Consider the following 11,567-nt stretch of genomic DNA (forward strand, 5'->3'; position numbering starts at 1 on the left):
AATCATTTTTATATTAAAAACCTAGCACACAGTTCAGCACAAGCCACCACCCACTCTACATACAAATTTAAAAACAATTGTTAAATCTTGTGTAACTACATTTGCCATTTGTGCCTATTATCTCTTCTGTGAATTCTTTTCAGGGCAGTTAACTGCTTCTCCAACCTATAAGTCCATATACAGACTCCACTACACACTGACAGCATTGCCACCCAAACCTCTGCAACAGGCAACCCCTAAAAAACAAACAGTAACAAAGTAATCTAACAAAGGGACAGGTCTGTCCTGCCACATTCAGCCTCCTTTTTTTGGCATAATTGCCGCACAGCAGCTTCTCTCTTTTTAATTTTTCTTTATGATGATGATGGAGTCATCCTCCCGCCCCGCCAAGTTCAGTCCTCTTATATTCATTTGAAAAGTGTTTGTTTGACTCAAATCGCAAGGGTCATTATCAATATAGAATGAAAATGTAGTTAAAATCAGAGGAAGATGAACAAATTCAATAAACCGCTTTGTTGCATCTGTGAGAACTAATTTTTCTATTATGGCTTGTTTAAGATTCAGTTTCCACCTAGCACTTTTTCCTTGCAAATTGCAGCACAGACAGAGCTTTTGCAAATGTTAAATAAGGACTATAATATATTATTATTTCACATTATTCACCTCCTGCTATCCTTTTCCCACAATCATTCATCCTAATTTCCATTATCCAACACTGTCAAACATTTAACACTTGCCATCCACTGTATTCACACACATACCAGTATGTTATGATATGTGGTTGTAAACAAAAACATCATCTGTCCATTACCTATGTTTGTGCCCCTTGAAAGACAGCTGTTGTTAAATGTGTGACAGAGGAGTTAAAAAAGCTGCAAATGTACAGCTGAAACTACCCTGTGATGTGGGCCACCCCATAAAAAGGGGAAAAATAAAGAAATAAGCAATGTTCACTGTCACTTTCTGAAAAAAATGGCTGACGGCTGTGAAATTTGGTGAACATTTAAGGGATTCAGACACCTTACAAGAGAGTGGTTGCTCCAGGAGTCAACATATTTTTCCCCCTCTTCTTGAAAATCCAGTGTCCTCCTAAAAGCATTCCCGCGTTGCAGCAGTGAGGTCCCGTGAAATACAAATATTCTCCACGTGATGCTGTGAGATTATCCAGGCATCGCTCCGTTGGGTTCATGTGCTTCACTGATTTGCAAGTTGTGTTTTTTTGGCGATGACTCAGGCTGGCGTGTTCTGTCCCTGAGGAGATGTGGATGGGCGTTGTCTTGCAAGCTGCAGTATGTTTCTAAGGTGAAGTGCAGGGGCAGGTTTTTCAGATCCAGCGCCCGGAACCACCCTGTGTGCGCTGCTTCTTCCTCCTCTTACACACATAGTAGACCGGGAAAGCTACCAGACCTGCGCAGAGTGGTGGTTGTAAGAGATAAATGCAGAAAATGGAATTAAAGCAAACAACCTTTGTTTCTAAGGAGTTATCATATTGGAACTGTCCATTGAAGTATTATGTCAATTCTTGAATAATCTCTTAAAGCCACTACGAGTAACATGGCACGTTGGCGGCCCCTTTGGACAAAAGCGGTAGTATTTTTACGACGCCAGCTGTCGTGAAGCTGTTTTCTAGCTTGTGCCGGGCGTGCGAGATTCAAATGATCAGGAAGCAATGTAGTGCATGTCCGTGTGTTGAAAGTGTGAGGGCACCGGACTCTTTTCGGCTCCGTGAGAGTGGTTAGTGACACAGCATCAACTAATGCCAGTCAGTGCTACACACACCTGATTGCAATGAGTTGATGCAGTGTCACCTCTCACGGAGCTGAAAGATTACGTGTCCTCACAGAAAGCGAATGAACGAGAGACGGCAGTTAGTATGGATCACGATGAGGTAATGTGTTTATGTTGTTGTGAATAATGACTATTTCAGATGAATAATGGTCATCTGATGATGCTGGTGAGGCAAAGTAAACTTTGTTTTAGTACCGCTCATTCATTTAGGAGTAAACACTACAGTCTTGGGTCGCTCCATGCTCCCGTGAAATTGTGTATACGTTGGGCAACGCCCTCCCATCTCTCCCTTTTAGCTTTTCTTCATTGCATTTTCATTTTTTTCTTTGATGGTTCAGCCCTGTTATCAGTCATTATGACGACAAATAACTGTCTCAAACAAGGCTCCCGCTCCCCTTCCCTCACCTGGAGGGATAGGCTTCTCAAATCGCGTTGCTGCGATACACTGAAATCTGCGACCAAATGCACGCGTGAACCGAAAATCGGACTGGGTGTGCGACCAGACCAAACGCAGTAATAAAAACTATATAAAAACTTATTTCTTTGCACTGATGGTCTCGTTTGCTGTTAAAGGTACCGGTAATTTATGATTATGAGAGGAAACATGAGGCTGTTTAAAAGATATTTAAATGTTACTCGGAGCTGCTTTAAGAGTTAAGCTCTCATGGAGTTTTTTCCAAGATGGATGATAATAATAACAATACTTCATTTGGTTAAGAGGCGCCTTTCAAAACATTCAAGGTCACCCTAAAAGGCACAGTTAAATAATGACAACAAAATAAATAAATATATCAACTAAGTTTACAGTGTTTAAAATCCTTAGAAACAGAGGAATTAGTGGGATGAATGTTGGTGATTAGTAACAATTAGACCGAGTATAAGACTGAGTAGGCCAAGCTTAAAAATATGTGTTTTTGGAAAAAAGATTCGATATTACGGATACCTGGTGGGATTTAATGCGACTATTACAACGTCTACCATGCTGCGACCATATTTGGCTTTTGTGAAATGATTTGAGCTAAAAGAAAAGAGAGAGAGAGAGAGACGGCAGAACAATGACGATTCTATTAACGATGAAAAGAAATATGAATGTGCCATCACGCCATGTTAGCCCGCAGCGGATCATCTGTCATGTCAGACACGGGGGAAGAGATTGCCACTAATTACAGTTTAGCTGAGGCTTCAGTAGTTCACAATACTGTCTGACAAGTTGTTCACGGAGTGCACTTATATGATGATATTACTAGTAAATGTAGATCCAAATATTGAAAGAGCTTCACACTGATAAACGTGCATGTGTGTTCATGTGAGTTTAATATATTACCTATCACCAGCGCGAGGGCTCCGAGCACCACGACCAGCAAAATGACCACTGGAGCTATCAGCACTTTAGTGGCTGCCGAGGAAAACAGAAAAAAAAGAGAGAGGGGAGCAGAACAATAATCAGTCATCATAATATATAAATGTCAAGATGGAACAGAAATAACAGAATAATAATTACTCAAAATGAATGTGTGTAATTAAATTGACTTTGTTTAAAATGTACTGCATCTCTGCAAAAGGTTTAAGTTGTGCATGAATTTGGCTGTGAGAATCAACTCCAGCTACAATAAAAGGTTCCTTATTACAAGCAAAACCTGTTCCGCCAACAGTCCACGGCATGGAGGCAGAGATGAGAGCTGTAATTGGGTTCTTGTTAAGGGGCAAATTAGCTCCCAGTTGTACAGGCTCCCTGCTGATAAAAAAAACTAGCCGTAGCTGTCATGGAGAGCAGTCAAACACATCGACCAAAGGCGTTCTAACTTCCTGGAGGCTTTCCAGTGCAAACATTTGATAACAAACATAATCCCACATCTGATGCTTTCACACTTCATTACAAAGCTCTCCTTAGTGGCCTCTGTCAAGTACAAGTGTTCATTGCTGTTTGCCATCAAGAGGCAAATTCATGTCCGTCACAGATAAGACATGTGCTCTCCATAGGCAACGTGGAAAAAAACAACAACAGCACACTTCCAGTGCATGATGAGAAATAAATGATGGCTATTTTCTTTCACTCAGTGCACTCTCCAATCTCTAATTAAAATCCACAGCTGAGTTAAACATGGTAACACTGTTTTACGTGAGTCAGTGGCAATCTAGCCTGGCTCCGCCCGTCTACCTAGATCCGGCCAAATTTCATTTTCCCTTCAGTAGTCAGTCTGGTGATGGGGCGTTGTGGTGGCAGATATTGCATATGATATATCTCTGGACTCAAATGTTGGAATGCTTATTAATGCAATAGGAAACATTGTTATTATCTTGTATAGACTTATAAGTGTAATGAGATATATTGCATGTAGGTTAATTGTAAACTGAAAGAGGCCACACCTCTCCTATTGTACTATGCTCAGAACTCCCCCTGTGCTAACTCCCACCCCCCCCCCCCCCCACCACCACCATCCCCCCTCACATGACTGGCCAATTGAGAGCATTGCATTGTTGTTATGGTGAACTGAAGCCATTGTTGTATCTCAACCTGTCTGCCTCCCTACCTGTCTCTCCCTCCTTCCCCCGCCCAGCTTACCTGTTTCCCACCTTCCCCCACCCTCGTCTGTCCCTCCAACTCAGACGAACCTGACCCCTCCCATGTTTAAAATAACAATGTATGTATATTAGAACGTCTGCCTCACAGCCTGTCACTCCCCAAACCCACTGTTAGACGCCTCCCCCCTGGGGGGCAAATGTTCCTTAAATAACGATTTCAGGAACATCTGGTCACTCTTTGCTGCACACTTACCATGTGGAACTAGTGATCACTCCGGAGTTTTCTTGCTATTTTGATTGAAAATAAACCTTTTGCTATTACAAACGTATCACTGTGCTTGATTTCCTCACGACAGGCGTATTATTGGGATCCTGCTCGAACAGATTTCTGTGTGTCCAATCAGCGAACAGAGCGAGTGGCTGAGAACGATGACGTCGAAGTCACGCTCCAGTTTCAGTTGAATGCTGCATTCCTTTATACTTGGAAGAAGGAGATTTCCGACTTGGTAGTTCCGACCTGTCTGTGTTCCAGTGCACCTGCTCGCGAAAGTATGGATGCCGACAACCTTTCTTGTCCAAATAACTAAACGTTAGGCTCTAACAAGTTAGAGGATCTACCGTTGCCAGGTACCGGTAGATCCATAGACCACAATATGTAGTGAAGTCGGAAATTTCCGAGTTCCCTGTCCAACTGGAACGCACCGCCAGAAGCCGGCTCATGACACACGTGACGACCAAACGTTATGCGATTGGTTGGCTAATCCAGAGTGGCACTGGGCAGATCCAATAGTTTTAAACTTCAACAGACACCCGCCTCCAAGTGAGTGAACGTTTGCCAATTACAGCACTTCCGTACAAATGAAATGAAGTACGATGGTCTGGTTGGACCAGGCTAGTGGCAATCTGGGAAACATAGGAAATCCCTCACTGAAGCAGAATTACAGATTGTTTTAAAAAACACTGTTCATCAACATCAAACGCCCCCCACCCCGCACCCTTACACACACACACACACACACACCAACTTACCACATACAGATCCTCTTACTAGCCGCCTAAGATGAGGTTTATCTGGTAGATAGCGAAACTTGCATCCAAACACACTGAGGTTGGAGGTATGGTCCCCAAAGAACCTGAAAAGAAAGATTTGAAGGGGGAAATCAGATCGTCCCAGAGAAAAGCAGGCGTAATAGAAGCAAGGCAGAGAAAAATATTCGTACCTTAGGTGTCGGTAGCGCTCTCCGCAGCGGTAGCAGAAGTTAGTGTTACACTGCGTACACATCATATGGTCGCATCCCTCTGTGCGCTGAATATGAATCTACAGACAAGGAGACAAATATGTCAGTTTTCAGCTACCTATATTAAAAGGTGGAATCAGCAATTCTTGAGAACGATTGTTGTCAAATTTGTTTTGTTTTGTCAGTGAATATCTCCTCACGATCCTCTATCTGTCATCTGAAAAAAATCCAGTGTTAATCCAAAGCCTAGGCTCTGTGGCTACATACCTGTTTGCTAGCTACGTGAGCCCCCTTTGTTTACATACCCTTTGTTTACATACCACTAGGCTGTGTATTAACATCAGATCTTATTTTAGCACACACACAGTACGGACAGGAAGCAGATCGTGAGGAGATATTCACTGATTTTGACAAAAAGTGTTTTTGTTTTTTCAACAAGCATCCTCATTCAGGATCGATGTCTCCACCTTGAATGAGGAGCTACATGCATTTTCACAAAAGTCAGAAGTTCTTTCATTATTTCAGTCCGGGACACATTCTCCTTCAACACTCAATATCACTTGGTTATATTGACTAAACCTGTCTTTCGTGCGTAGTTTTTGCAACATGGGTTACATATCCCCAGTCTCAGCTGCACTAAAATACAACCATAGCAGGAGTAAGAGTCCTATTTTCAAACCTGGTGCAGTGTCCACTGAAGTGCACTGCACTATACAGGCAGCAGTATACACTTAATGGATCTTTGCTTTATGGCTTCTGTAGCAGTGAGCAGTCTTACTATACAACTGGGCATTAAGTTCAGCTGCTCTCAGCCTCTTTTCCAGCTAAACTCAGCATGACACCAATGTGTTGCCATCACAGTCAAACTGCTTCCTCTCTGCCTGCTTCCAGAGCAGAAATTCAGAAGCGTAGGAAAAACAGATGGAGAGTGTTTGCTGCTGTGAGCAAACAGCTCCAGTATACCGGTAATTAACTTAATCTTTGCCTTGCTTTTTAGTCTTCTTCCGAAAGTCAAGTCAGACATTGTGTAGGGCTGACTTGGTGGTAATAATGGGACAGTGGGATCAGAGCAGGCTCGTTTTATGACGGCAACAGTGAGTCTACCAGAGTTTGTCTTGAGCATCGAACACATCATTATTTCCTCAATATGTTAGCAGTCTGTGCAGTTCTGTTTCCATGTTCGACGTGCACTTCCTTCTATAGTTCTCTACAGCTCTCCATCTATCATCTGTAAAACGCTCTTGTGCTTCTTAACCCATTCATTGATTCATTCATCTACAAGGATTCCACCCTTTATCAGTCAACCGCCAATTTCCATTTAGGCACTACGCACCATCATCTTACATGCATGCATTCCTCTGCCCACTCAGAACTTCAGATGACTCAGAACGTATTGTGACCCTCTAGTTCTTACCCTGCACTGTGGACATTTCTGGGCATTTCTCTGGCCGTGCTCTATGACACTAGCCCAGCCCCGTAGCAGCTTGTCTCCTTTCCTGTATTCTCTGCATTTGAGCCCATTATGCCACGGCGCGTGGCATTTAAAGCACCACAGAAACTGGCAACTGCTACACTGGATCTACGAAAGGGAGAGAAGACAGTAGATTCATTTGACTGAACAATCCTTACGTTTTGGTTGGTGTTGTGGCAAGTGTATTCTTTTTTTTTTCTTTACATCTTACCTTGTACTTGTGCTCGGAGCGGCTGGGGTTGTGCTCCTTGAGGGTGGTGAAGTGACTGCACTGGGGGCAGGGCTTGGTGCTGGAGTCCAGCTGACTCAGCTCCAGAAAGTAACGGTATTTTGCCACGTCTTCGTTGGCCAAATGGGAAATGACCACGCCCTCCTCCAGGTAGCCACTGCACTCTGGGATTGGACAGCTGATGTAAGATTTACCCACTCCCACCTGGGAAACATCACAGACGAGAGAGCGCTTATTACTGGCATGGAAGGCACTGGTAACTAACACAACATCACCTGCTACACAGTGTGTGTGTGTGTGTGTGTGTGTGTGTGTGTGTGTGTGTGTGTGTGTGTGTGTGTGTGTGTGTGTGTCAGATCTACAGTGGAAGTGATTTCACTACGCTGATGGGGACCTGTTAATAATTTACCAAAGAATAGACGGAGGGAGTAAAAAGCTAGATGAATGGAAGAAGACTGATGGAGGCAGTGGAGGGAGAGATCAGAGGTTAATACGTATGAAAGAACACAGAGAGGCACATCAGTTAGTCCGGACCAAGGGCTGAGCAGCAGTGAGTTACACCAGGCGGAACTTATCCAAACGCGATGAACACCTTCAGGGCCTGACATTTTAATAGGTGCATAGAGGACAGAAGTCATGCTCTCTTTCAGGGTGAACCATTTCATAATCTGACTGTTACATAATCATTTTACGTTGTGATCTACCACCTGGGTACAATTAAACCAATCTGATGAAAGTGTGTGTGTGTGTGTGTGTGTGTGTGTGTGTGTGTGTGTGTATTACAATCTCATCTAACCTGACCTCAAAGTATGCCAGGGAAGTTTACAGAAACACCAGGATCCACTGTGAAGTCCACCTCTTGTTCTCTTGTTTCCTTTTCACCATCTACCCTTCTGCTTTTTGTCTGTATAAACTCCCCGGGCATCCCTTCTTCTCAGGTTCCTTTTATTCCTCTTTAACGTCCTCCTTTCATATTTTCTCTCTGTATTTATCCCCAACAATCTCAGTCCATCAAGTGAGCCAGTGAGACCATTTGTACTGACACATGATAAGGCAGTGAGTGTGTGTGTGTGTGTGTGTGTGTGTGCGTGTGTGTGTGTGTGTGTGGTGACAGCAGAAAGAGAGCAAAGAAAAAACAATAGCATCAGCGTCTGCTGGTGTTACGCATAATCGTCCATACAGCAGGCACACACACACACACACACACACACACACACACACACACACACACAGTGACTCAAAGGCTTTTACATGATTATGATAATGTGCCCTCAGCAGGCATAAGAGCTGATGTGTTTCCGTTGTTGTCACAACAATAACACTGCGATGACCACAGCCAGACGGGTTGGGCAGGTTGGGACTGCTGCCACTCTATCTGTCCCTCAGAAAGGTTAGCCAAAACTGATAATGAATAATGGTTGAAATTATTAGCTATAAGTTATGGAAAAAAAGGTTGAAATTGTAATATTGGAGTAAGAATGGATAAAGATTTAAAAGGGGTTATATTAGCTAAAGGTGAAATAAATAGATTAAAGTATGGATAGATACACAGTAGATGTGTTAGCTTTACAGATGAATTAAGTAAATATTCTGTATCTATCCCCATTTCTAATTTTAAATAAGGCTGACAAGGCTAATAAATAAAATGTTGCTTGCTATCCCTTGCACAACAACGCAGTTACCTGCCTGCCTTCCCTGCCCAGGGGCAGAGGAGCAAGGCACTAATGGGTCCTATCTACGACCACATACTCTGATCTCGCTGACACAATGCGTGCTGTGTGTCTGCATTTGTGATCAAAACAAGTTTGCTGTAAGTTCATGTAATACAAGTCCACATAGTTTACTTCACCCTTATCTCCTCCTCTGTGTGCTTGTAGGAGAGTCTGCTCGTGCTCTTCTCTGTGTTTGTATGATTACTCATGCATTGTTATCAAAGCAAGATAACTGCAGATTAAAAAAAGAAAAGCAGTCTGTGACGGATCAAAAACAGTTTTATCTAAAGAAGTCCTATCTAAGCATATCCTATTGTAACAGCAGTGAGGGCCCAAGACGACCGTTAAACGCAGAGAAACACAGGCAATGTACTTATTGATTACAACTTGGATTAGAGGATTGCTGACTGGTACGAGGCACTTTTAAAAAATCCATCCTGAAACACTTAAGCTCTGTGAGGGAGCAGCGATTGGCCATCTGCCTTTCATTGCAAAGCCCACTTTTCCATTGCAGCTTCACTGAATTAATGGGAAATGTTTTATCTATCTACTATATTATTCGTTTCCTCGATACAGTGATTGTAACTGATCACCAGAATTGAAGAGAGGGATCTGGCACAAAACACTTTAGTTTGCCTCTTGTGGAGATGCTCAGGTAGGCTTGGGATCTTCTGGTGTGAACAAATGACATATTTTTGGAAGTGACGTAACAAGGAAACAGTTGTGATTTAATTTTTTTTACTGGACTAATAATACACAACACAATACAAGCAGTGTGTCTCAGGGGGAAAGAAAAGCTGTGTAACTATAAATAGGTGAGCCCGAGCGAGGAAATCTCTGCAAAGTAAATACAACAGCGCACAAAGTAAGCTATTGTGAAAACATTCCCTGCACAGGTCCCAGTTTGAGCGCAGAATGTGTCAGTGACCCGAATTTAAAAAAGAAAACAATAGCCTGATCTCACAAAACTGTGTCCTTATTAGATAATTATAAAAATGCAGACCTTTAATCAACACACTCATGCCTGCTCCTGGTGAGGGTATGCTTCAACTGTTCCAGGGTTCAACATAACTTTTTTTTCCTACTGGCCCGCCGGGCCAGTGGATCCGAGTTTTACTGGCCCCTTGTATATTTTCACTGGCCCTGCACACACTTTTTTTTTCTTCATAATTTAGTGTCAATAATTATAATACCTGTATTAGAAAAATAAAGAAAGATAACCAGATCTAAAGGGAATATCTATACTGTAACAGTATAGATATTCCCTTTAGATTTGGTTATTTTTCTTTTAGTTAATTATATGAAATGTTGATATTGCTCATACACATAATATAAAACCAGGCAAACATATTGAATTAGAAGCCTACAACTGAAAGTATGTTGAAAGAGTCGGCCAGTATTTTAAAGTCCAGTAGTTTGAAGGTTGTTTTTATTCTTGAATTTGGGCAGTTTAATGAATAGTTCACCTGCAGAAGTCATGTTCAAACATAAAAAATAAATAAGAGATGAAGGTCTGATCATTCTTTGTGGTGTGGTAGGCTGTTTTTATTACTTTCTCTATATGCATTAGGGATGTGAATGTGTCGACCGAATGACCGGTTTTCCACTTTCGCTCAAGTTGACTTTAAAAATAGAATAGAAATCCGAAAATCAGTGGGTTATGCCGTTTTTTTAATGGGAGATTTCACCGTGTATGTGAGTTCACGTCTGGTCGTGAGCGCGCTGCAGCAGTGTCACTTCTCCATGAAGTGTCAGCTTCACATATAAGAGTCCGGTGTGGGACCATTTTTTCAAACTATTGATAAAAAACAATGCAGTGCAAAATATGCAGCATAAGTTAAACGCTCGTCTAAGACTATGACGTTAAATCACCTTAGAAACACACAATGCCTTCGTCCGATCACAGCAGCGTTTCACCGTGTGATCTCGCCAGCGAGTGAGCCGTCGCGCAGATGAACTGTGGTTTGTGGCTAAAATAATAACCGGGGATATTCTCCCCGTTAGCGATTTCAATGGGAAAGACTTCCGCGATCTGATTGAATGTCTCGAGCCTGAAAACACAGTGCCAAACTGCGCGACTATAGGAACTGTACAGTGAGCGGAGTCCCTCCGTTCGTTTCTGTCTACAACCGACACAATCACCGGAGACGCATTCACAGCGTTTAAATAACGCCTCTCATTTGTATTACCATTGGGGCTTGGATGCAAATATTTTAACATTACGGCGGCAGATAAAGGAAAAGCGCAGTTATCATTTTCTGCGCCTCAACCTCTGCTGTGGGAAGAAAGAAAGGGGGCAGAGTAAGTCGATTGATTTGTCGACTCGCAGGCGGACGGTAGGCAGCTCTGCCAACGGTGCCTGTCAAAACGCCCACGCATCGGTTGTCCACTGGCCTTTCATTAAAAAATATATTTTATATTAGGTTTATTATATTGAGTCTTAAATAAACACTGCTTTCATTACGACTCAGAACGCGCATTTCAATGAACCATGATGTAGTCTACAAAAAGATACTGAACTGTGATTGGCCAGTCACTGGCCCGGGCGGGACAGTGACTGGCCAATCAACTTGCCCTGCATATGATTTTACTGGCCCCGGGCCATC

At 42.7% G+C, this 11,567-nt stretch overlaps 1 protein-coding gene across 1 annotated transcript; it reads right to left on the reverse strand.

The window, feature by feature from the left end:
* Positions 1-1,163: 1,163 nt before the first annotated feature.
* On the reverse strand, positions 1,164-9,170 carry rnf217 (ring finger protein 217; the record flags this gene model as incomplete). Its single annotated transcript, XM_080047475.1, has 7 exons — positions 1,164-1,407; positions 3,113-3,184; positions 5,341-5,444; positions 5,532-5,629; positions 6,964-7,128; positions 7,232-7,453; positions 9,099-9,170. The coding sequence occupies 7 exons, from the start codon at positions 9,168-9,170 to the stop codon at positions 1,325-1,327; spliced, it is 816 nt and encodes a 271-aa protein (XP_079903601.1). The 3' UTR covers positions 1,164-1,324.
* Between the last annotated feature and the right edge of the window lie 2,397 nt (positions 9,171-11,567).

Source organism: Ammodytes marinus (genome assembly GCF_949987685.1).
Source record: "Ammodytes marinus genome assembly, chromosome: 19".
Taxonomy (NCBI): Eukaryota; Metazoa; Chordata; class Actinopteri; order Uranoscopiformes; family Ammodytidae; genus Ammodytes; species Ammodytes marinus.